This window comes from Gymnogyps californianus, chromosome 2, assembly GCF_018139145.2.
Source record: "Gymnogyps californianus isolate 813 chromosome 2, ASM1813914v2, whole genome shotgun sequence".
NCBI classification, from domain to species: domain Eukaryota; kingdom Metazoa; phylum Chordata; class Aves; order Accipitriformes; family Cathartidae; genus Gymnogyps; species Gymnogyps californianus.
In genome coordinates, this window is record NC_059472.1 from 121,833,387 (window position 1) to 121,859,932 (window position 26,546).

Here is a 26,546-nt window from a genome sequence, read left to right on the forward strand (position 1 = left end):
TAGCTAAAAAGTAGGAATTCATTCCTGTGCTTGGGGGAGTGGTGCTCTGGGTATGTTTGAAAATACATACCCCATGCAATAATGGAGCTGGTATCTGGCAGTGTCACCTGCTGATGACCTCCCCCAATTTATTTTATTCCTCACCGAGTTAAAAGAAATCCCAGGTGAAATGAACAGCACACTCTTCTGTTGAATCAATTAAATTTATTTTTCCATCTGCATAATTATGCAACCCATTTGCTTACATAACTGATGGCTTCTATGGGGAAGCAAAAAACATGCTGCACATTATGGAAATTATGCAAATCCCCCAAGGGTTGCGAGACTGTTAACTTGATTTAAAGCTTCACTGAACTACAGATAGTTCCTAAACCTTGTCAGTCCTCTTTTTAACCTTCTCTGCCTGGAAATGCAATAGATTGTATGCAAATAACTCCAATCCCTAACAGTTAATCTCCCTTTGTTCTGAAACTCAGTCAGCAACAGACATTTTTGCTGTGAGGCTGCATGTCTCTGCATCAGCGGCTTCTTGACACCAACTACCTTAGAAGAAGAATAGATGTATAAATGTACATATACATCGAGCATTAGTAATTGCAGGAAAATAGCTCTTGCTTTTCCCCTTGCGACTGCAGAGCTCACGGTTGGTTCTTCGCCCATTTGGCGTTTTCTTTCTGCAGAACAAAGGAAATGCAACGCGTTGCAAGTATTTGGATAAGCCCCTTCCATCCTCTTTGCGCAGGAGCCGTGATTTCTTGCGTCAGGGATTTCCCTTCCATGTCCCCCAGTAACAACAGTGGACGTAGTCTACTCCGAGCAGCAGTAGTCACCGAAGTGAAATGGGACTGCTTCTCTGCATCTTGTGTTACAGGCCTTTGAGAAACGGCTGCCAATACCCTTCGTTCAGCTTTACGAGATGGGGTGCCCTTTGCAACCAAGGGCAGCAGCAACGCCTAAAGCATGACATCAATAGCGATTACGTGTTTGTGTCACCTAATCCTCCGGTCCCCGACGCGTAACGTTTATGAAAGCGCCCGCACGGCTGCGGGCCCCCACCGCGGCCCAAGGCGCCATTTTCGCCCCCCACCCAGAGCACCCCCGGGGCGCAGGGGGGGGGGGAAGCGCCCTCGGCTGCCCTGACAAACGGCCTGCGCGCGGCTAACGGCGGCCGACTGCGCCTGCGCGGGGGAGGGCGCGCGGCCGCCACGTGAGCGCCGGGGGCGGGGCGCGGGGAGACGGCGGCGGAGCGGCCGCTCGCGGAGGAGCTGCTAGCGCAGGCGCGCGCTGTCCCCACCTCCCCCGGCGGGAATCCCCTCGCCTGCCGCCTCCGGGGCCGTCGGCGGGGGGGGGGGGCTGCCCCAGGCGATGGGGGCCGAGCCCTGGCGGGCGCTGTCCGGCCGTGGCGGTAAGCGGGGCCGGGAGCCTCGGGCTCCTCCTTGAGGGGGAACACCGAGGGGAGGGAAGGAGGCGCGACCCCGCCGCCCGGTTCGCGGGGGGCCGGCTCGGCCGTCGGAGGACGGTGCGAGGCTGAGCCCGGGCGGGGAGGAGCTGCGCTGAAACCGGGCCGAGCTCTGTCGCTTCCCCCCCCGCCGGCGGGGTGGGTGCCGGGGTCCGTGCGAGGGGCAGTTCGTCATCGCCGCCCTGGCGGAGCCTGTCCGCGACGGAGCGCGCGCGCTGCGGCGGCGGGTCCGTGCGGGCGTGGCGGCCGTTGGCGGCGGCGGCGGGGCGGGCCCGGCAGGTGGCCGGCGGGGGCCGGGCGGCGGGGCCGCCTCGCTCGGCTCCTCCGGTGGCGGAGTCTCCGTAGGGTGCCTTGGGAAGGCGGTGTGGCAGGCGCCAGCTCATGCGACCGCACGTCGCCGCCGCCGGGGTGCCGTCGTTCTCCCGTAGCTGAATCCCGAAGCACCTGCCCGGGCGCAGTGTACGGCCCGGGGCGGTCAGCATCGACGTGCCCGAGAGCTGCTGCGGTCAGGCAGGCAGGGGCGATTGCTCGTTATTCGGTGCCTTTTTAATGGCAGGGGTCGGGGCGGGGAGGGAAGGCAAGGCCCGTGACACACATCACTAACAGTTGTGCCCTTAAGTAGCTATAGGAAGGACCTTACCGTTAGTGAATTTTAAAGTGAATTCTATCAGGGCTATGTTTTAAATAGTTAAAACTATTAGTGGTTGCATCACTATAGCTTATTTTCTTTCCAGTAGTGAGTGAATCAATAATCAAGCTTATTTTCTGAACACTGTTATCTTGTTTATTTTCATTCTGTTTTCTTCATACGACCTTAAGAGTCAAGCGCAGGTAAACACCTGAAATAGATAATCTCGGTTTGAGTGAGGTAGTAGCATGCAATGTCCTGTTTCCGAAGGCTTTTACAAAATGACTGCAACAGAATTAATATTTTTTGTGTTAGCAAGCATGTCTTTGAGGTGGGGTGCAGGTGAAACTTACTCAAGACCAGGAGATTTTATTTTTTAACTAAGCAATGTAACAATTTCTAAGCAGTTAATAGAGCATTTAAAACAAGAAACAATGATGCTTTTGTCTGGTTATATAAAGTGTCACCACAGATTAGTGAGATTGTTGTTTTTTTCCATCCTCTGTCCAAATCCCTGAAGCTAAAATTACAGAGAGAGAAACCTGTTCTATTACCAGAGAGCTTGTTAATGTATTTAAGTTGGTTTATGATTAGAACTGTTGTTAGGGACACTAAAAATGAAATTCTTATTGTCTTGCCCACCTAGTTGAAAACCAGAAGACAAAAACTATGAAGTATTTTGGAGATACTTTAGCTCAGCGTCTTTTTTTTCTCACCCTATTCGCGTCTAGTAAAATATTTGGTAAACAATTTATGTTCTTAGTTAAGTATATTTGTATTGGTAAGATGCACTTCTAAAACTTCAAGTGTTTTGCAAAATAGTCATAGGAACTATCATGCTGTATTGGAACAGGGATGGTATTTCTCTGATAACTGCTCATCCCAGGTTCTTTAAAATGGCATACTTAGTGGGAACATGTTATTTTGAAACGTGCAAAGAAAAGTATATTTAAAAAAAAAATGCATGAAAACATTGCCAATAGGGAGCTTCCCTCATAATCCCTAATAATTAGGTATATGTTTGCACTCTGACACACTAAGTGGTTTATCTCCTGTTGGAAAACTCTCAATCACAGTTGCATAGTGCAGAAGTTACTGATAAAAATTGCTAATGCATTTTTATGAATGCCAGCAAACTTTTGATAAAGATTTCCAGGCATTGTTGTATGACAGTGTCTTTCCCTTTGGTTTTATATTGTGCCCCCATAAAATGGTTAGCATATAAATTTTAAAGTATTATCATTTGTTTGAAAGTTTTGGACTTCACAGAGTAAAAATTTACATGGAATTCCACAAGCTGGTATGTTTTAGTGCTTAAAGACAGCTTCTATTTTTTTTGTTTCTATACTTCAAGACAAAAACTGAACATCAGGAAGAGCGGGAAACATTTTCAATAAATAATTTTTTAGTTTTTTTTCTGAACTGGAACATATTTTAAATACTCATCTTTAAATCAAAATATGGTAACAACTCTTAATATTTGTAAGACTCACTGTTAGTAGAGGAAACTGAAAACATTCTTATACAAAGCGTTAGGTTTTATGTGTGATTTCTCAATTTTATATTACTATTGTGACTTTAAAAGTTATCACCTAGGAATTAGAGAATGCACTGATAAGTAACAGGAAAATACTCATGTCCATTACTAAACAGGATTTTTTTTTTCTTTTTTTAAGTGAGTTGGATGGCTGAAAGTTGGCTTGACCATTGAGCTGCTGAAATGTTTTGCTGCTTGAGAGCCGTGAGAAGGTATAGCATGTTGCTGACCTCATTTACCTTTAGCATATGTTTAAGTGTTTGCTTATGAATTGCATATATGTAAAACTGGTTTGGTATTTTTGTTTAATGCTTATTTCTTTGGCTTTCTCATCTTTACAGCTTGAAGCTTTCAACAGAGCATCCACAGTTGAAAATCCCCAAAAGCCATATGCCTGTCCTCGAGTGAGACATTAAAAAGGCTCTCAACAAAACAAGGGTTTTAAAATAGCTTCATTATGACAAAGTGGTAGTCTAAATCTGAGTGTGATATCCAATATATTACTGCATAATTGAGTTACTAAAGCTCAGTGTTTCAAAATGAGAGAATATATCTGTAATAATGAGCTTAATTTAACAAAGCTTTTCAATGCCAAAGCTATAAGCCAAAAAGTTAAACTTCAGAGAGATGTGAAGAAAAAGTAAAAAGAAGGCTGAAGGGAATTATTTAATCAATAAATTAAATCAGTCCTAGAGTACTATTGCATAATGTGTTCTAGAGGAGATTGTGTTTCATATCTTTCATGAAGTGGAGACGGCTGTCCTCGAAGTGGTTATGACCTTGATTTTAACACGAAGCCTTTCTCTGCTCTTCAAATCTGAATGAAGCTCTTGGAACAGTCCTTGCTCCTTGTGAGTGAAGCCATAAGCATCTTTCTTGCATTTTGTCTTTCTAAATTCATTTTAATTTATTTATTTTGTCACTTCACTTCAAGGATGCCTCAGAGTTCTGTCTTTCACCTTCAGTGAATGAATTCTTCCTTCTGTCACGCAGACTAATTTTGGCCTTTGAGCGTTTCTCTTTTAAGCAAGTTCAAAATAGACTTTTGGCTGGAATCCTGAGCCTTCCTACTAGCATGACAGTGTTGTTTAGATACAAAACAAGGGAACTAAAGTTAACCATACTTGGCCATTTTTCTTTTAGAATACCAGATGGAAGTTTATGATTAATAGTTTCCAGATAGGTTGGAACTTTTTTTCCTAACTACTGGAAACAGCATGCAGTGTAGCTTGAGAGTGGATGTGGGAAATGGTGTACGAATAAGGTGAAGAGAGAACTGAGCTCCTTACTTCCTCCTAGCAGCTGGGTCTAGGAGGATATGGGTTTCTTGCATGGCTGTTAGTCAAAACTGCTATCTGATAGGTAGCTGGTTAATTTAGATGGTTTTTTTCCTTTGTTGGAAAGAATTTTTTTTCCTTTTTACTGCTCTGTGTCCACTTGCTACAAAAAAAAAAAAAAAAAGAAAATTTCTGCTATTTTTTTTCCTCAGCAAGACAATTATTTTGATGTTTCCGGATCCAAAATGGTAAAGCATATGACCAAGTGGACTTTTATCCAGTGTGCTTTGCTCCCTTTCTTGCCAGGTCGGGTAGAGGGCTTTTTCCTGCATCACTGAGCAACTCTGGCATGTTCTTGTCATTGAGAGCTTTTGCTCTCCATAAAAAACATGATATTGCTGTGGTACTTCACCATCTCCTGCTATTTTGAGTAGGATCACGGGCTATAGTGATGACTAGTCTTAGAGTCTTTCTGGGATGCAGCCAGCAAGGAGGTAGAAGTGTTTGCCGGTAATACATTTTATCTTTTTTTTTTTTAATCTTCCATGTAATCCACGGACATGAAAATTGTTTTTAGTCATAACGGTTTGAAATTTCATCAGTCATCTTACATTACAGGTCTTCCACCCCACTTTTCTACGAAAACTTCTCCTGTTTTCAGCAAGCTGACTTAAGACCTACTAATTAAATATTTGCCCACCTCTTAGGCAGAAAACATTAGCTTTAACTGCTTTCATGTTTCTAATTGAAGAGCTGGAAAGGTTGACAGAAGAAAGGTAAAGTAAGGGTCATTGCATCTGCTTGACAACTCAAGTGTTGTCATTTAGTCTGCCATTTGCCAAAATGAAAAATACTGCATATTGTCTGAGCACAAATTTGGGGATTTTTTTGATTTTTTTTTTAATTATTATTTTTTTAATTAATGAAAGCAGTCAGGAAATAGTCTCACATGTTTCTGTGTCCAGGACGGTTATTTGGTCTAGGTTGCTGAACAAATAGCTCTTTGTAAAACAGTCTTGCTTACTATTATTAATGAAGTTATCTGTTTTATGTGAATTGGAAGCAGCTTTGCCTCCAGCTGCCATGTATTTTCCTATTTGGGGCTTGCAGTTTGAATAATACTGTGAGGAGTGAAACAGCATTGTATTGCTTAACAGAGCAGAATCCCTACCCTTCTGAGTTGCAAACTAAAATGAATGTTAATCACAGAGAAAATGGTTGGCCCATTGAATTTGTTAGCCTGTGAAATCAGCTGAAGGAGAAATCTATTAAATATTTACCAGTTCACATTTTCTTGCTGCTTTTATATATACTGTCTCTTGATAATTAGTTTGCTAACTTGAATATCAGCTTTGAGCTATGGCAGGAAGTTTTGGTGGTCTTTAATTCAGAACTTGGTTTTCCTTCCATTTCAGTCTTCTGTTACACAAGTGTGCTCGTTGCAGAATTGCTGTTGTTAATTTATGCATAATTGGAGGCATTCAGTCTTTTGTACTTTCTGAACTTCCTAGAACTTCTTCAACTTAATTTTTCCTTCTGGTCTTAGGTGAAACAATCTTCTTTTCCTACCACTGAAATTTCTTTTAGTCCTTGTTTTCTTCTATTTCAGTGAAGATCAAAGGGCCAAAAAGTACTGTCTTTTTACTTGATGTCTTCCATAAAAGAGTATGTTTGGGAAAGTAGATTAATTTTTTTTTTAAATGGACACAAATATGTGGACCTCAAACTAATGCAGAACTTCTTTTGATCGAGTTGTGATTATTATTCCTGGGTAAAAATTAATATTCTTTTTACATTGCTTGAAAAATACTGGGTTTGGCTTTTTAACTTGGAGGTTCAAAAGTATGTAAGGGTTGGCTTTTAAGAGCAGCTTCAGCAGTAGCTACAAAAAATACCACTAAAGCCAGTCTTCATCATTCGAACTACTTGACTGGGGAATGTTTATTTGAGCCTGCTTTGAGAAGGGAGAGGGAAAAGTTATTGTATTTATTTACGTGTCTTTAATCAGCCATTAGCATCCACCATCTCTCGAACCTGTTGGATTTGCTCTGTATAAATACAGCTTTCTGAGTCCCAAGGGGAAAAATCCAGAACTCGGACTTCTAATACCAGTTTTAAGTGATTATACTTGCAACTGTGAATGTTTACTCCATTCTGTCACATTCTAATGTAATTTATATCAGTTTGTCACTTGATTGGTTGCATTGTACATAAACATTTTATTACTTTATTAGGCTATGTCTGGAGAAGATATTGCTACAAAGCATTCTTCAGTCAAGAACTTTGTCAGGAGCTGATGCCATCAATGCTCTCAGACCTTTCTATTTTGCTGTGCATCCAGATTTCTTTGGCCAGCATCCCAAAGAGAGGGTAAAAATTTTTTAGTGTGCTTTCTTTGTAAATGAGTCATGTATCAAGGATGGAAATTTTCTAGTTTTCCTGCTGTCAGAGAAACAAAAGTAGTATTAGAATTGAATACGGTTGTTACCAGAGATGCACTTTCTTTATTTTTAACAAGGATAGGTCCCTTAAACAGCCATTATTTATTAGTCATATTTTCTGTTTAATTGTTAGAAAGAAAATACTGAATCCTTCCAGACTAATTTATAATACATATTACTTGCTTTATCACTTTGAAATGCTGTGCATTATATTTGAATCAATGGATTTCTTTACGTTTGAAAGCCTTAAAAGTGGTGTTTTGGAATGTACAAGTATGTACATCATACAGTTTATTCATGCAAGATAATTATTCATTCATGCTGAGAATATGAACTACATCACTACTTGTTAAGAGCAGCTGGCAGTTTGTAAAAACTAATTCTGCATGTAAGGTTAAAAAGGTTTAGATGAAAAATGGCCAAATTCACCATCTGTAATGTTTGTGGTTTTTTTAAACAGGAAGTAAATGAAAACTCTCTGAAGAGGTTAAATGGCTACTTGGAGAATCTGCAGAAACCAGGATTTCGCTCCTTTAAGCCAACTCAGCTTACTTTTTATGTAAGAGAAAGAGAACCAAACTCTTCTAATGTTCAAGAATCCTTCAGCGCTTCAGGTGCTTTTATATTGTGCAGAATGTATCTTCCTGTGTTTAAATTCTTTCAGACCATTACTTAACCTTGTGCAGCCATAATGACTTTTCGACTGAACAAAATGCTGTCAAACCATGAAAATAGGTATTACATCAGACAGCTAGGACCATCCCAAGTAATTAAACATCTTAAGCTTTAAAAAGCATTGAAAGAATGAGAAATTACGAAGTTGAGGTCAAGTTACAGTATGAGGAAGTAAAAAACATAGGTTGATGTAAATGATGATTTCTCTCCTTTTAATACCATTGTCATGTTTAACTGGAACAATAGTTGGGCCCTTGTTTTCATTGCAGGTAATGTGTAGTATACAATGTCAGGGTGCTTGTAGGATCAGTAGGAACTTACTCTGTAAGCAGAAGTTGTGTAATACCTGAATTTTGAGGTATTGAATGAATCAATTTACCACATTGTCTCTTAGTTTTGAGACTACAGAAAATATTGCCAAGTTTGGAATATTGGTTTTGATTAATTTTATTCTACGTATTTGTCTCTGATGTACCAATATGCCTTATCTAACAGATGAGTTTTATGTTCTGTATCCTGCCTGTCAAAACACTTGAGCAAATTGTGAGGGACCCTGGTGCTAGAAAACAAAATCATACTGTTTTTCGAGAAAATAGTAGTGTTATGTCCAGTCTACTTAAAATAGCAGTTGAACTGGCAGCTGTGTTCTGCTCTTGAGTCTAATACTTGCTTGCTTTCTAACAGGGCAGTTAGGCCCAATAGCTAAGTGATGGGACTTAGTTTTAAGTGTGCAAGTGTAACATTTTGTTCTGAAGCTTCTGTTTGTAGCCTGTGAAGACCTGTTGTAGTACTGCGTTTCTACAGTAAATTATATCCAACGTGATGATCAGTAATAACGTGAATTGTGTAGAGCTGTTGGACAAAACTGCAACTGCTAAAGCAAAAGCATCCTTTTTTGGGTTATGCTGCATCTGCAGCTAGGTTTCCAATTTGTCCAACGATTCAGATAGTTAAAACAACTCTGTTTATGTTTTGGGACACATAACAGTTTTAAAGGTTAAACTGCATGTGAATTTTGCAGTGAGTATTGAAATAACAATATCATAATAATTTCCAACTATGTATGCCTTGTTTGTGTTCTTGTAAGATGAGAAAAATGTGAATGCGTTTTAAATAATTTTAATTAAATAATACTAATTTTGTGGGACTTGTATTTTGTAGGGTTTCGAGCAGTCAGTTTTACATTACATACTAGGGATCTCCTGAGCACGGTATTAGATATTCTCAACTCCTGCAGTTTATCTACGGAGCATGTTCAAAGTTTGAATGTGAACTCTCAGCCCCACAAGGAAGCAAAAAGCACGGTGAACAGACCTATCAAATGGGATAAGACTTATTATTCATTTACTGGATTCAAGGATCCTGAGGAGGAACTAGAACAAGCCCAGAGAGTGGAAACAACTTTAATGTATGTAAGGCTTTTATTTAACTGATATTTTGTCACCTACATCGGTCTTATTCTAATGCTGAGTTTTTTAAAGGCAATCAGTAAACATTCTGAACAATACAAAACTTTATTGTCCAACATGTAATTCTGTCATGCTTTTTATAATTAAAGAGAGTTCACATGAGCTCCTGGGATAACTGTGGTGCCAGCTAAGCTGAGGCATTCTTGTGTCTTTGCCCAGCACTCATATTTGGTCAGTCTAGTTTTGGTTGGTTTGGTTTTTCAGTTTTGTGGAATATTGGTGGCGATTCAGAAGGAGGCAGAGGTTCCACTTGCTCCAAATAGCTCCTTACCTCTTACAGGACTTCTGTAAGACAAAACTATACGGCTATTAACTTTATTGTTAGTATTTCGTTATCGCATTCTGTTGGGGGTGGGGTGAGAGATAATACATGAAAACTAAGGTTAGAATGTTTTAATTTGCCAGGTATCTTAGTGTTGTGCTTCTGATTTGTTGTTCAACATACCAACCCTAATATTTAAATTGAGTCAATTATAAATACTGAACTTGAATTAAAAGCAGTGTGTTGTGTATTAGAAGTTGGTTGTTCATGAAATCTGTATGTGCTCATTTTGGGGAAGGGTGAAAAATACTGCCTTGAAAAACTTTTTGTAACAATGAGACTTAAGTGCCATTTGAAATAAATGCAGAACTGTGGTGATAGTATCTTCAGAGCAAAGAATACCCCTCATCCTGCCTAGCACCTCACAAATAAAACTACTATATAATATGTGCTACTGTAAAACACTTAACTGAGATTTAACATATTAGAGAATATTTTTACACATTTACAAGAAATGCCACGAACAGTTACATATTAACAGTCTGGTTTTAATACCTAGCCATTTGGCATTGGGCCTCTCTTTGCTTCCAAGTGAATTTTTTCGCTTAGAATACAGTATGAGAATGGAAGTATTTGTTTGTAAAAACAAGAGTATGAAAATAAGTTTATGCTATGAACAAAGGCTAAATCTCTGAGAGTAGCTTTTTCCTAGAAGTAGAATGATCTATTTATTGAAAGTTTCAGATGTACTCCATAAGTCATGTTTGCCTGGTTGTGATTATTGACAACTGTAAAACTTTGACCTGCTTAATCTGTGTTCATCCCAGCTCTGTAAGAGTTACCTAACTTAGCCCTTTAGTACCACCTCCCTTATTTGATAGTCTACTATGATCACTTTGGTTGGTAGTTTGTTTTTTTTTTAAAGGCAGATGTGTGGAAACTTCTTTCATTAAAGGACTAACTTCTGAAGTTGCCCCCCTAAACCACACTAATCTGCTGCTCTACACCTTTCAGGCCTCTAAGTCTTACAGTTGTAACACTGTCAGTGTTTTTTGGTTCAGTTTGGTTCCCTAGCCCCCCCAAAGACATTAAGTGCCAGGTTTTCCTTTGTAGATATCTTAAGGTGAAGCATTTAGCAATTTCATTTTCTGTCCTCTACTTTTAAAAAAAAATCTCTTTACCTGGTAACTTGAAATAAAATGTTAATGTTAACAGTAAGAATTCAGTTAGTTGTACTGTTTGCATGAGAGAGAATACAGCATGCCTCTACTGTTGGGTTTTTTTCCTCCTCTTTCAGATCCTGGCTAGATGATAATGAAGCAAGTGCAGTAAAAAAGCTGAAAAAGAGTTTGCCACTTAGAAAAGAACTAGAACGTTTAAAATTTGAACTCTCTTGTCAACTCCAGCTCTCAGATATCAGGTAATAAATTAGATCAGGTGGACTTGCATTAAGACAGTCAAAGCAGGGAAGTGTTGTGTAATACTATGCCATGAGCTTTAAAGGCTTATTCCAGCAAAACAGCTATATTTCATATATGTAGAAGTGTTATTGCACTGAATAATATTTTTCTAGAAGAATTCTATAGGGACAAAAATTTCGTGTTACAATCTGCTCAAAAAGACCTAGCATTTGTAAATAATAACGTAGGCTCCAGTTGAGGCAAACGCATAAGCACTTGAAATAGGACCTGTGCGTATGCATTAGTTTGGGTGTTTTGCTGGATAAAATTGCTGCTCTTGAATTCAAGTGAATATCTACAAAGGTAACTAGATTGGCAGTGAAATGCAACTTTGCACATGGTACATATTGACATCCTGTGAAGGCTTAATAAAAATGTTGTCCTTTCTAGTGTCTTCTTTCCCACACTTCAGAGGAGGCGGAGGATATTTGTTTGCTTGAAAGGGCTGAGTACAGTTGGTGATCTAGATTCTTCAGAATATTTTCCAGAAAATAATTTTTGATCCTTTTTTTAAAGTTGTGCCTTCGAATGAGCATGTTCTGAAGTGGGATATTCAGGATGGGAAAATGGCAGTGAGGGTATTCAACAATAGAAAAATAAACTTTGGGGGATTATTTCAAGGGCCAGTCTGTTAAGTTCTTCTTTTAACCAGGAAAGAGAGAGTTAGAGCTTCTGAAATCATGCTTTTGTTCCTTTCACCCTGTAAAAGACCCTGGCTTTCTTTAAGCTGAAGCCAATTTTTTTGAACAAAATTTCTAATCCTGAGCAACTGTGCTGTGGTGGGGGTTTTTAAGTTTTTGTAACAGTCTTCAGTATTAAATGCGTAGGTTTGGTTTTATTTGTGGCTTGTATTTAATTTTTTTTATATTTTGTGCTTTTAAAATACACTAAAACTATTGTGTTCCATGAGGAGTTATTAACCTTCCAAAAGTTATGTTGTCGTAATTCAGAAAAGAATGCGAGTGTCAGAAATCTGACAAGTATCTTAATAGGAAACTATTACTTGTGATCCTGCCGCCTAATGCTAGTGTTCACAGAGGTTTGGAAAAATAACGGGGTCATTGGCTTTATTCCATGTATAAGTTTAGGACAGCTGAAGAGAAAGTAGGATCTATAAGCCACTGCTTTACATTCCTGTCTGGTGCTACTGAAAGCAAAGTGATACTGCTAGGTTACAGTAAATAGTTATTAGAATGGCTTGCATTATGATAGATTGAATTGCCTCGTAAGTGCTGTAGCATAGTGCCATTCTCTGCATCCCAAAGCGTGGATTTTTGCCAGTTAGGTTTCCCTAAATGAGATCAGGTGGGTTGACCCCAGCCAGCAGCTAAGCACCCACACAGCCGCTCACTCATACACCCCCAGCGGGATGGGACGAAGAGAATAGGAAGAGCAAAAGCAAGAAAACTCATGGATCAAGGTAGGAGTTTAATAGGTGAAGCAAAGCGGTGTATTCAAGCAAAGCAAAAGGAGGAATTCATTCACTACTCCCCATCGGCGGGCAGGTGCTCAGCCCCTTCTGGAAAGCAGGGCCTCAGCCCATGTGATGCTTGGGAAGACAAACGCTATAACCACGAGGGTCCCCCCTTCTTCCTCCTTTCCCTGAGAGTTTATTGCTGAGCATGAGATCATATGGTCTGGAATATCCCTTTGGTCACTTGGAGTCACCTGTCCTGACTTAGTCCCCTCCCAGCTTCTTGCCCACCCCAGCCTACTCAATGATGGAGCGGGGCAGAGTGGGAAGAAAAAGCAAAAACCTGGACACTGTGCCAGCACTGCACGATAGCCAAAACAATGGTGTGTTATCGACACTGGTTTAGTAAAAAATACAAAAGACAGGGGTGCTATGAAGAAAATTAACTCCACCCCAGACAGACTCAGTACAATAAGGGAATGGTAGTTTCCCATTTTGAGACAGTTTTATATCAGATAGAAGTTTGTAAAAGCATGTAATTTTTCAATACACTGGGACAACTTTACAATTTAAATGCTTTTTGAAATTTAGTTAGGAATTTGTCTGATCTGTCTGTGATGGAAGAGATGTCAAAACTATGTATATTAAAGTCACCAATGTAACACCTGGCTCCTTTATGGTTTAACAAAAATTATTCAACTGTAAAATATGAATATATATATATAGCAACTTACCACTGGAATCATAGCAATGTTTTGGGCTAGAAACTGAAAGGAAAAAAAAAATATACAGTATTTGCTCCTCTAGACAAACGTTACACAGTGTACAAACCGAAACTGTGTGCCACTTGACTGAACCAAATACTGGGTTGTCTGTTGCTATTTACTGACTAACCCCCTTCTTACCAGGGAAGAGATTTGCAAGTTCTGTTCTGTCTACCAGGTTTTGTATTCATTTTTCCTATATCTGGTTTTATTCTTTTTTTTGGCGCTCACTTTAAGAAAGACTGTGAAATGTTATTTAGGCTTTTATCTGTTCAAATAACATATGACACGAACAGCTTTTCAGTAGGCCTTTGGTTTTATTACTGTTGGAGTGCTATTTTGTTTGAGTTGTTTGTGTTAGAAGGCTTTCAGCTGCATCTCAACTTTGTGATTTTTTTTTTTTTTTAAATAATGTTGAGAATGAAATGCTTTCAATTATATTTTTATTTAGGTGGCAGAGAAGCTGGGGTATTGCTCACCGCTGTAGCCAACTACACAGTCTAGGTCGCTTAGTCCAACAAAGACCTGAAGTATTAAAGAATGTGAAAGGTATTTCTGTTGCTTGTTTCATATACCCTAATATAGTATTGATTCAAAGATGAGCATGAGTCTTCTGTGACAAGGGAGCTCTAGTTCTTTTCATGAATTGCTTTTGTAAAAACAAACCTGCCAGGCTTACTGAAAAGCTGGTGAGAACTTACGTTTTAAGCTACTGGGTATTTTTTAAAGTGACATTTCCTTATACTGTATTCGCTACACTCAGCTTCCGTTTTACTTCTTAATAAATGCAAACTGCCTGAGTTGAAGGCACTAGACTTAGTACTAACAATGAAAGTAAAAAATCCAGACTGAATCTCTGAAAGGGTGGAGGTAGCAATAGATTGTTACCCATGGTAGATTCAAGACAGAAATGTGAGTAGCTCTCTAAAGAGCCGATATAAGGAGGTTTTACTAGAATACCTTTAAAATCATATTGTCTTCTCTTATCATACATATTCCATAAAATACCTATATTAAAGTCTGTATTTTCTCAGGAAAAACTAAAATATTCTGTAAACCTGACCTACCATTCTTGTCGTACAGCTGTTTGACCTGTGGCAGTAGCTGTTTGCTCTAATTGTAACTCCACTTTTTATGCCTGTCTGCAGATACTCAGTTTTGAGTGGCTTTCATTTGAGGGTTCACCTAATCCTTTCTCAAAAGACAGAGTGGGTAGGACAATAAGTAGTAGTTTTAAATTATATTAGGTTTCAAATTAGTTTCTTTACCTAAGCATGCTAAGGTTGTAAAGTGCTAGAGAAGTCTGTCTTGTGAACCTGTTGTAGTCTCCATCTTTGAAGATCTTCAGTAATTATACAGGTACAGTTGATCTTGCCTTGGGGTACAAGGATGGACTAGATGCCTTAAAGTGAGTGCTGCTCTTTCTTAAGGATTTTGGAAAACTGATTTCTGAGAGCAAGAGCTTCTATTCAAGCCTTGTCTTGCAGATTAATACACCACACTGAAGACTTTTATGGAAGCTTATTTTGATAAGTAGTTGCCTGTGCTTTTACACTAAAGAATTCTTGAGGATCTTTCTACTTTGCTTAAAAAAACCATACTCAGACTCAAAACTGATTTGTCCCACCAAAAGTAAATCTAGTATTATCCTTTGATGTTGTCTCTATTCTCTCTTTAAAAAAAGAGCAAAAACCTAATGTGTTTCTCACAGCTTGCATGTTGCAGAGAGTTCTGTGGAAGTAGTGTTGAATGGCTGTGCTAATAGTTCTTTGGCCAACCTTTACCTTACTGATATATGCTATATGCTTAAAGTATATATTTCCTACTGTATACATGGTTTGTACAGATTCTTTGAATAACCTGTCCGCTGAGATTTTCTCTTATTTTAAAAGTATCCATTGTAAGAAAACAGTCCAGTTAACTAAAAATCTATGAAGTTTAAACGGGAGAAGGCAAATGCTAGGTAAGGTTTGTATGAAAAAAATTCTTGAACTGGAGTTTTCAAGAATCACTCTTTCCAATTTTGAGAATAATGAAAGCACCTGCTCATGTGTGTTTGTGCTGCAGAAGTGCGTTGCTTGTGACATGTTACTAGCATAGTTAAGCCCTAAATAATTGTGGGAATAATTGCAATAACCCAAATTAGTAAAGAGCTTTGTTCAATCTTTAGGACACACAGTGGTATTTACAGACCGTTCAGGTATGAGTGCAGCTGGCCACATAATGCTGGGGACCATGGATGTTCACCATCACTGGACCAAAGTAAGAAGATTTCAAAGTAAATGATAATGCCTCTTGTTACAACATCCTTTTTTAAACTATAACCAAAATATTACTTGGTGCAGATAACTGATGAGTAATTTAAAGCAAACACATAGCCACTATGTTTAGCATAACTGTGTATGTTGCATTCTAAATTTAATCCTGTGATGTACTGTTACTAACAACAATCTTTGTCAGATCTTTACTGCTGCTTTCACTAACAAATCAGTCCTACCCCTGAGTAGATACAAAGAAAACTAATTTGTTATCCAGTGTTCCAGTCTATGCAATGAGCACTGGCAGAATATTTCATTATCCGTAAAGAGCTCATTCCCATGAAGAATTTAGGAATTTTATTCAGATTTTTTGTAAAAATGGGACTTATTTCAGTCAATGGCTGCTAACCAACCCTGTCACTCCACTTTGTTCTTTTAGGCAGATAATGTGGATGTTGCAGAAATTTATATTTAGTGACTATGCAAATTCTGCTTGTGTAAGTTCAGAGTTGACAAGCTTTCTGGCATCCTAAGTGATAAAGTATTATATGCAAAGAACCACAAAATATGTAGCAATATGAGCATGTCACTTAAGGAAATTTTCTTGAGTCTTGGTTACTGAAATGTTATTGACAGTTCTATCAAAAAATATTTCTTTATAGAGGAGATAATAAGTGGAATTTCATAGTTGGGAATATAAGAATATCTTATATTGAAATCAATTAATAATATGAAAACTTAGCACTGAATCAAAATTTTTCTCTGGTGGTTGGTTGAATTTTTGCCTACATACGTTTCACTGAGGGAGAATACCAACCAGGGTTTGTTAATGTGAATGATTTACAAAGAACTTAAACTGAGAAACTAGAATTTAATGCAAAACTTTCTACTCTGAGATTTTTGAGTGTTGATAGTCATTGGAATAAAAGTGTTCTTCTGATTAATACTAAAAACCCCACTCTCTTCCTTGAAAAGAGAAATGCTTCCTCTTTCTAACTTTCGCCAAGGGGTTTTCTGAAGGGGTCATATATCTGCACAAAGTATTGTGCAGATGGGACAATATGTAGAGTTGGTTGTGCTGATGGTATTTGCCTTGGAAGACAGAGGAGAGGTATGTATTTGAACCTGAAATCAGGGGCTTTTTATTTTAAAATGCACTGAAGATCATGTTAAGTGATACACAGAAAAAGTCACTGAAAGTCTTTGAGCTTGGTTAGCTACTTGGTTTTTAGAGAGCAGAATTTTTTGTCCAATTCTAACCCATTTCAGAAAGCAGTCCTAAGTGCTAGTACTTTTGTTACTAATTAATAGAAAAAGGATGCAGTAGAATAGTGTCTCAGTCAGTCTGTAGAGTGCTTGGTCAGAGGCACGATATTTAGAGGATTTTTGCAGTTTTTCTCCATAACAAATGGAAATGCTGAACCAATGGATTTTATTGTGCCAAAAGCTGCTCTGATTCTACTACTGTCTTGGATTTCTAAAGAGATTATTCTGAAATCACTTCCTTGCTCCAGCAGCAGTATTTTTTTTTTTTATGGAAAACTGTGTTCTAGTAATAACTGTGTAGATGGTAAGTAGTGACTATTGCTACAGACTTTCCTCTTTCACTTGTTGCCCTGTTCCAGCCTTCTCCCTATCATACCTTCGATGTCTCAAGTCACAAGCCTGATCACTTCTTAACCTTTTCTGGTGTAGGTTTTGTAAATTAGAGATCTGGTACCTTCCTCCTTTCTCCTCTCCTTTCAGACTCAAGACAAGCTAGGTTATCATCCAAACCCATGGAGAACTAGTTCCAGCAACAGAGACTTCTCTTTTTTGAGAATTGGTATAAATTAGGCTGGCAAAAACACTTTTGACTGTATGTGGAATAGCTCTACCACTATAACTGTGGTGATAAACATTTTATGTAGGCCTCAGATTATATTTTTTTAATCTGGGACTATTAATTTCTGTATATATAGAGAAAGAGGACATCCATCAATCTTGTTACGGCTTTTTGGTGCCTTTATAATATAAATACTGAAAATACTTATGAGCTTATTCCATTATATCTTGCCCCAAAATGTATATACTTGATATTTTTGATTTTTTGGTATTCTTTGATTACTTTTTTCCCCTTGGGTTCCATGTTTGCATTGTTAAGTGTCTCTTCTTTTTAGTTTCTTGTTATTTTTTTCATTTCTTAAAATTAAGTTTTATGCTTTGTAACACAGGAAATGTTTGTTTGTGTGTGTGCACAGATTTTTGAGAGATTGCCAAATTATTATAAACTTCAAAAAAGGCTGCTGTTCTTGGAAGATCGGATAAGCCAACTTCTGGGAGGCATACAAGTAATATATATTGAAGAACTGCAACCCCTGTTGACTCTAGAAGAGTACTACGAGACTCTGGACTCTTTTTATAATAAATTACGTGACAGTAGACTACCTTTTCATCCTCGCAGTCTGCGAGGCTTGCAAATGATTCTGGAAAGGTAGGTATTTGCAGGAAAGGTTTCTGCCTTTTAGAGCTTTCACTCTTTTTTTTTTTTTTTTGGTTGTTGTTGTTACACTGATTATTGCACTCACTAAGAAGAAAACTAATATCTTGGATTTTCATTATGTCAAAGTCTTTGTTTCTAGAAGTTTTAATTGCCTTTTTATGGGTTAAGAACGAATCAGATTGAAGAAAATCTTGCTTATTTCTTTCAAGTTAGAGTCAAAGTTCTGTCTTTATCTTACAGTGTTGTGCTGGGTTAAATCAGGTTTTGTGCTGTCAGGTCAACACTCAGCTGTGTATGATGGTGCCGCTGTTTATATTTTTTGAGTATTGTTGACAGAGTTGCTTTTGAAATGTAATTTTAAAAAACCTTTATGTATGATGCTTCTGTATTCTCATGAACCAAACGATTAATTTTTTACCAATTATTCTGATTGTGATTAATTGATATTCTTTCATCTTCAGAATTAATTCTGAAAGTAATTCATGTAAATACTTGCATTAAAAAAAAAACCACCTTGTTTTTTACTTCCATCATGTTTCATTAGTGACAGATATGCACCAAGCTTGCATGAATTTGGACACTTTACGATCCCAACAGTCTGTGATCCAGCAACCCTTCAATGGTTTATTTTTGCCAAAGCACAGGAAGCAAGAGAGAATCTGAAAAGAAAGGAGGCGTAAGTATTCATGTGACTCAGTACATTTAGCTCATGAAGATCTTTGCATGTCATATGTTTTATATGTAGCAGAAGAACTTTGAAGAATGTATTCCTGCTCTTTTGGTGGAAAAAAACTGTTTATAAAATAGAACTTTACCCATCAGCTTTACTAAGTTAAAAATTTCAGTGTTCCGTGAACACCGTTGTTAGAAAATACCCATCCTTCACCTTGTAGAAACAGTTGTACTTTATTCAGAAATAAGAGATCTTTGCTTAGAAGACAAAATTACATAATTTTTTTACAATTACTTCCCCAAAGGAGAGGCAGGGGTTTTTTAAGGAAAAGACCATTTTATTGAATAAGAAAAGCAACAAACTTCTGTTAATGTTGCTTACATTGTGACAAGAAAACAGTAAAATCTAAACTAAAAGTAACTGAGGCCAACTAGAGAATTATTTCTAGTTGTTTGTCAGTTAGGTGAGGAAAAGATTAGTTAGCACCTAAAAAAAATTGGGATAGAATGATGAGAGAAATACCTCCTTGGTACTCTTTCACAGATGCGAGTGAGATGCGAGAGATGACAATAGTGAGTCATAGTACCATACTTAATATTAAGTCCATGACTTGTAATATCCGTCAACTGTAAATTTTCTTCTTGGCCTTGTATGTTGTATATGTCTTTGAGGATTAAGAGCATGACGTGGAGATACTGGGTTTATTTTGAATAAAATACTGTGATAGGTAACTAGGTGTTACTGTCCTTTTAGAGGTTGTTACTGCAAGTTTATTTTTCTGCTTTGGAAAGCTTTTAATGAATTGTTGAAATATGACACTGTCATGAGTATAGATCCAGGGGTTTTTTGTGAAGGTTATTTTAGGCATGAGTTTTTCTGAAGGCTTTATGGATTTAGCTCTGTTAAGACCTGATTACTTGGGAAGATAGATTTTGGAGATGGACTTCGGTAAAACATGAAGGTTTGTTGAAGTTTTTCCATAACCCTAGTCCAGCTTTGAAGTTAGATTATTTTTGCCATATAAGTTACAACTGCTGAATAGCTCTCTATGTAGCTGTCCATATGTGACAGCTGGGAAAGTATTGTCTGTAGAGGTTGGGAGGGATGTTGTAGCAAAGGTATGCATTTGTATCTGGGTAACTCACTCTCCAAAAAACCTCACACTACCCCACATTATAAAGACACTAATCCAGGAAAAATGTGGGGCTCCCCTCAGAGTATAAGCAGCTGTGTCGTAAGAATGTAAGAGCCAAGCTAAATATCTCAGTTCTTCTGTTGTGTGTTGGATGATTACTGGTTTGTATAAAATAGTAAAGAACAACTATACTGGGTCATATCGAAGGTCTGTCCCCATCATCCATTAGCTTATGGACAGGCTCTATGAATGGGGCAAAAAATACGGTGGGTTTTTTTTACTCTGCGCTCCTTCCCAGTTTCTGACTGACTGCACTCGAGAAAATACTTGAAGCTGGAAACATTATCTCATGTTAAGAGCATTCAATAGATCTTTTTTTCCCCTCTTAATTGTCTAATTATTTTTTGAGCTGATTTACACTTTGTGGCTCCAAAATATCCCGTGGCAGCAAATTGCACAGTTGAATTACATATAGCATGTGTATATGAAGGAGGGAAGAGATGTTCTTTGTTTTATAGACCTGCGGCCTGATGATTTCATCTGTTATTCTCTTGTTCTTGTGCTGTAGGAAATGCAAAACAGTCATTCTGTATTTCTCATGTTTACTTTTTTTGTGTGGATATGTCATGTTTCCCCTTAGTTGTCTTTTTATTGAAGCTGAAAACTCCTTTTCCACTTAATGCTTCCTTGAACCGACCCCATTCTGTACTTCTGATTTTCTTTAGCCTTGTGTGGTTGTTAAAGGGGCCCTGAGATAAAGCAAAATATTTTGAGATGCACTGGATTTACTTTGCACGTGCAGATGAATGTTTTACATGCAGTAAATAGCATAGCATAGCTGGAATTCTGTATGACCTGATGCACTGGGGAGTTCAAACGCTGCTGCTCTAGAAAATTGTCTTATCTGTGTGGATAATGTCAGTCTTCTAGTAATGCAGGATTAGTATGAATCTACTCCTTCCCTTGCTTTTGTAAAGTACCAGTTTTGTATTGTGATGGAGGTGTAAACCTCCTTGTGGAAGTGACTAAAAATAAACCTGCAGTTCTCATTATGTGCAGCTGACTTCATAGCCTTCAAGGGAGCCAAAGGTTTCACAGAACAGGAAAGCTTACGTAATCAGGAGGGTGGCGCAGGTACAGTTGGTAGAGAGGGCAGGCTTGCTCCAGGTTAACTCACTGGCTCAGTTCAGCCCTGCCTGCCAGAGCTGGGCTGGACTCTTGTAGAGCGATCTGAGTGCCCCAGCAGAGTGTAGTGCCATGCAAGTACATGGAGATCCCATACTGAGCTCTGGGAAGAGTGGTGTTGAGCCCCTACCGTAGTGTTTTTACATGAGTCAGATAGTCTCAATAGGTGTGTCTGTGCTTAGCTTGGGCAGATTCACATCCCAGTGGCTCTGCAGATGTGCTGCTGCTTTGTAGCTCCTCCCCTGTTTAGCACAGGGTCTGTGTTGTAGGGCAGCAGTGGTGCTGTTTCTATAACCAAGCTGGCTCTGGAAGAAGTATAGCTATGTTAATGTGACACAGTGCCTGAGCTAGTAAGGCTTGCTGAACCTGAACTGTGTCTGCATCAGATGATCCACAGTTCCAGTGACTCTTAATTAATTCTGCATGTTAACTTTACTTCTGAGTAGCTTGAGTTTGCCATGTGGTGTCTTACCACTCTTTGTCTGAGGTGAATGGAAAAAATCATCTGCAAGCTATGAATTCAATATTCCGTATACTTCCTGCAATTAGTAAGTTATTAACGCACTTAATATGCATCAGGTGACCGTACCTGTCATCCATTGTTTTTGATGGCACACAGAGTACTGGTCTTAGTTAAGACAGAGTAGTTACTAACATGATTTTATTCTTAAGCTTACACTTTCAAGGTTATTTAAGTACTTCCATCCCTTACATTAAAAATGGAGCCTCATAGGATTTTTATTTTGGTATTTTTTCCCCATTACCTTGTGAGCAAAAAAATGTCGTGGTGCAGGCTTTCAAATGTGATTCTGTGTAGGCATGCTGTTCCCCATAGTCATGGAAGCATGTTCAGTCTAGCCTCTGAGGTAGACATGGGTATCAACCTGCACAAAAATCTCAGCTGCACCATAGCTGTACATGAAGTGACACCTTTGTTTACATGCATATAACCTACAAATATACTTATTTCAAGGGCTTTTTTAAGAGATTAAGTTCTAATTTTGTCACTGTATGTTGTCTTCATTTGGTAGGATGATGATTACAGAAAAAGAGCTAATCGATACTTCCACTGAAAAATTTTCTTTGGATCGGCTGTATAAAGAACCCAGTGTTTCCAGTGCACAGATGATAGATTGTTGTAAACGACTGCTAGAAGAATCGTTGCCATACCTACAAGGCATGCACCTTTGCATTTCGCATTTCTACTCTGTGCTGCAAGATGGAGACCTGTGTATACCTTGGAACTGGAAAAACTGAGGACATATCTGATAATCAGATGAATTGTTTATTTTCTGTAAGAGGCTATAAATATGAATGTTTTTAAGAGTAAATTATTTAAATCTGTATTTTGATATCGGTATTCAACCCACATTTTCTTTTAACTGCTGCTCAAAAAGGATTGGAGTCCTAGACAATTTGCACAATGCGCAGTATTGCCAGTTCTGGGAAAGACATCTGTACATTCTCCAGACTACTGTAGGAGTCCCAGTGTATGGTATCAGTCGTGAAACCGCATTTTTGTAGTGAATTATGAAAATACATTAAATTGCTAGTCTGCAAAAATGTGCATCTGTGTTTTTAATATTCATGGCTATTGCCAGATAGGTCGTCTTAAACAGAGTGTACAACTCAAACCAGACATTACATGTCATCTTAAGGGATTCACTGAGTGCAGAAGTTGAGTACATAAGTTATCTGGTGGCAATATTGGCATTTCATACTGCTACCTTTTACTGAACTAAAAAAAAAAGGAAAAAACATCAGTATTTCTACTTTGCAGAAGAAAGCAGTACATTAACTTGGTCTCTACAGTAGAGTTTCATACACTGGTCCAATATTGTTGCCTTAGAATTTCAAAATACGCCAGTTGTACTGTCTGCAGTTACTTTAAAGGAGATGTCATTCTCCTTTTTGTTTTCCGGCATTTGCTTCATAAATACAGACAATCCTCTTTACTTACACTATAACAGATTGCAAATCCCATTCACAACACTTAAAACCTGAGTAGTTTAATGTGACATCTAAGGAAAGGAAGCATTGATTTGTGTAGGATTGTCTGCAAGAGTAAGTACTTCTCAGTGAGAGCAGGGAGTCTGCAGTAAGGCAGATGCGTGGATCTTTACTGGTACTTTATTCCTTGAAAAGAATGAAATAAAGTGTGAATGTATGTCAACACTTTTTTATTGTAATACATGCCAAGATGCATTTTGTATTTGGGTTACTACTTTGCAAAATATCCTTTGAGAAGAACGAACTGCTTAATGTTTCTGGACTTGAATTCACCTATAACAACTAGCAGAAAAAAAAGGAATTGTCAAATGCTTATTTGCCTTGTATTTATATTTGTATTAAGCAGGGAAATTGTTGTGGTTCTCTGTTTTCCCCTGTTAAAAGGCTAGAAATAGAGCATGGGATGTTTCTGCAAGTAAAATGGGGCAGTAGAGACCCTGACTTGGAAAGGGGATCGGAGTAGGCAAGGGCAGGCAAGAGGGAATGAGACTGAATTTAAATGCGGAAGCAGTGAAAATAGTTGCTGTTAAACATTTCCAGTCTGGGCTAGATCTGAAGATTCTCACCGTTCCTTCTGAGGGGAGGTAGCCAAAATCTTCTGGCAAAATGTGTCAGCCCTCAGAGGGTGGCATGGCAGCCTGCTTTTCTGACGGTTACCTCCGGGCTGGGGTGTCAGGTCTGGGCAATAAGCTGAAGAGTTCCAGTCCTGCTGCTGTCCCACCAGAGAGGTGGTCAGCTCAGGTGCCATGGGGGTGGTCCTTTCCTTTTCTGTTAGGTTTTCGGGTTTTGTTTTCCTGAGTTCTGAAGGAGATGCATGTCAAAATCTCTAAAACTGCTCAAAAGTTGAGCAATACAAAAATTAAGGTTGCGTATAGGTCAGTAATTCAGCGTGGTGAGGTCTGAGTCTTAACAGAGTTATTTTGTAGTGCACTGTCTGTAAATCTGTTTTACTGCAGAATGGTCGAGTTGACTTTACAAACTTATGGGCCTCCCAACATTTCTTAACACATTTAGAAAAGCAGTGGAAGAAACAAAAGGATAAACTTAATATGCATGTTGTAGGTATTTATTTTGACAAGTTTGAGTTATTTTGAAGACTGTCCCAAAAGTAACAAGAGAATTGTCCGTTTAGGTAGATGTGTATGGGTTAAATCTGTCAGAATTATATTTTGCTTTCCAACATTTCAATGAGGGGGGGGGAAAAGGTTTAGAACTCTGAAAGCCTTTTGTCACAACGGGGGGGTAGAAATGGACAATGATTTGAAACTTTTTTTGTCTGTTTTTAAACTGCACAGAGCACCTCAAATTTTGTTCAACGGACTGTGCTATCAGCTCATTGTGGAAACAGATTTGAATGAATATTAACATCTACTGTAGTTTTACTCAGTACAGAATTCCTGCTTGCTCTGTGGCCAACAACCAAAAACATGCTTGGTATGAAGCTTCAAAAAGTGTTCTCTTTAAAAACAAACCCTAATATTAAATTAGGTGGAGATGATGTCTTGCTGTTTTAATCATTATTGTTTGGCTTAGGTTTGAGTTTTTCTCCTCCTGTTTAGAAATTTGCAATAAACATTTGAAAGATAAGCAAGAATCTCTACCAGTGATCAAAGACTTGAAACGTGTGCTGGTCATCCGTCATGAGTCAATAAACCGTGATGCCCAGATCGTGTCATTCAGCCTCTGAGAATGGTTTAGTATTTTAGTGCAGCTGCCAGAAGGAAATTCAATGCTAGATTCAACGCTAGAATAAAAGAGATGGGGACTTAAGACAAAATTTATCACCTTAACGAGTTATTTTGATGCTATTTAATACTGTGACCTTGAGATGCATGCATTGGCAAACAGCAGTTCCCATTTTGTCAGGTGTTGGCATAACGTTTTAAGGTGTCAGTTCTGCATGAATTCCAGTGTCACGGGCTCCTGCCTGTGTTTTAACAGCTTGATACGTGATTTTTTTATTCTTTGAGCTGTATATGAAAATTGTATGAAATTGTGTGAAATAACGCCCATTTTGTCATTGTTCTTTTGGCTGTTAACTGCTGTGATACAGTCTCAGGGACTAATAAGCTCGTATTCGTGTTTTGTAAGACATTCAAAATGTTGATAATGAATCTTGAGAAAGACTTAAAAAGGGAAAATCTTCCAGAAGATTAGAGCTGATGTATTAAAGCATATCCAAATTTCATCAGAACGTGCTTTTCATGGAGAACATAAATCTCATCTAGTTTGTGTGCATTACAGCTAAAAAAAACTTTCTGAGGAAACTGTGAAATTTTAAAGCTTATTAATTTAAAGTTGTCCTTCTGAGAATATATAGTATTTGTCTGAACAGGATTCTCTGTGATTCCTTGGACCTATATGTGTACTGTATGTGTGTAGTACATGTATCCAAAGATGAGCCTTTCCTAGTATTTCTTTATAAGCTTAACAGTATACAGATTTGTAACACAGCAGGGCAGGTTTTTAAAAAAAAAAAAACAAACTTGCTGAGAAAGGGAAAACATAGCTGTAAATACAGTAAAAAAGTTAATTTAAAAAGTTCAGAGATGGAGATCATGCTTTTCTGTTGCATATAAATACTAGAACAATTTGACTTAAAAATATGAGATTAAAAGCTGGGATCTCGATTCTGTGCATGGAAAAAATGTTTAGATATCTCCCTGGAAGGCCCTGTTAAAACTACAGTATATACTGAAGTAACAGAAAAATAATCTTGTTTTGCAGTTTGTCCTTTTCAGCTATATATTCCTTACACGATTGCTTAAATGCTGAATAATTTAGTACTTCATTTTTGCTAAATCCTCCGATGGGGCACTGTGTGTCTAAGTAGCCAGACTGATTGATTATGATCTCAGTGATGTTTTTAAAACAACAAAGCTTTTGAAGATATTTTATTTAGTAGAGCTGAAATTTAATATTTTCTTGCCAGCTTTTATATTCTGAAAATGTCTTTTCTGTGATCTTCTGTTTCTATAGCTTTTGGCTGTTGTGTGGCTCCCTGTTTTAGCAAGCTTAAATATTTTTTAGCCCTTTTGCTTTTCCTAACATGTTTACCAAAAGAACACAGGTTTGAATTGGCTCCATCTATGCTGTGGACTGTGCTAACTATAGACCCCCTAAACATGCCTTAAATTGAGCTGCTTAACCTCCTTGTAAACTTTGCTTGGATTGTAACAGGGAATAAGATTTTGGAAAAGTGAGAGTGGCCAGAGTCTGTGCCAAACGTAATGGCTGCAACGACAACATGAAACAGTGTTTAACACCGAGGTTAGATAAAAAGAGCAGGGTTATAATTTTCTTAATTTAGTTCCAACATCCCTACCTAGCTGCTCAGGAGAACACAAGGCAATTTGATGTAGCTTAAGATACCAGTCAGCTTTAATTTCTTTTTGATTGTTTAATCATCTGCTTTGT

At 38.3% G+C, this 26,546-nt stretch overlaps 1 protein-coding gene across 2 annotated transcripts; it reads left to right on the top strand.

Moving 5' to 3' along the window:
- The first annotated feature begins 1,341 nt into the window (after nt 1-1,341).
- On the top strand, nt 1,342-22,756 carry TCAIM (T cell activation inhibitor, mitochondrial). Of its 2 annotated transcripts, XM_050891235.1 has the most exons (11): nt 1,342-1,405; nt 3,764-3,836; nt 7,136-7,271; nt 7,803-7,956; nt 9,179-9,425; nt 11,046-11,168; nt 13,838-13,935; nt 15,557-15,648; nt 17,885-18,117; nt 18,671-18,802; nt 22,151-22,756. In XM_050891235.1, the coding sequence occupies exons 2-11, from the start codon at nt 3,808-3,810 to the stop codon at nt 22,374-22,376; spliced, it is 1,470 nt and encodes a 489-aa protein (XP_050747192.1). In that variant the 5' UTR covers nt 1,342-1,405; nt 3,764-3,807; the 3' UTR covers nt 22,377-22,756. The 2 variants fall into 2 exon arrangements, with proteins under 2 accessions (XP_050747192.1, XP_050747193.1); XM_050891236.1 differs by lacking the exon at nt 11,046-11,168.
- Nucleotides 22,757-26,546: the final 3,790 nt, after the last annotated feature.

What these genes read in the sequence shown, in the direction of transcription:
- TCAIM (XM_050891235.1), top strand. Translation starts at nt 3,808, where the DNA reads ATGTTTTGCTGCTTGAGAGCCGTGAGAAG. An exon ending in CTCCAGCTCTCAGATATCAG is followed by an intron (nt 11,169 to 13,837) that starts GTAATAAATTAG and finishes ATTTTTATTTAG; the next exon opens with GTGGCAGAGAAGCTGGGGTA. An exon ending in AATCTGAAAAGAAAGGAGGC is followed by an intron (nt 18,803 to 22,150) that starts GTAAGTATTCAT and finishes TTCATTTGGTAG; the next exon opens with GATGATGATTACAGAAAAAG.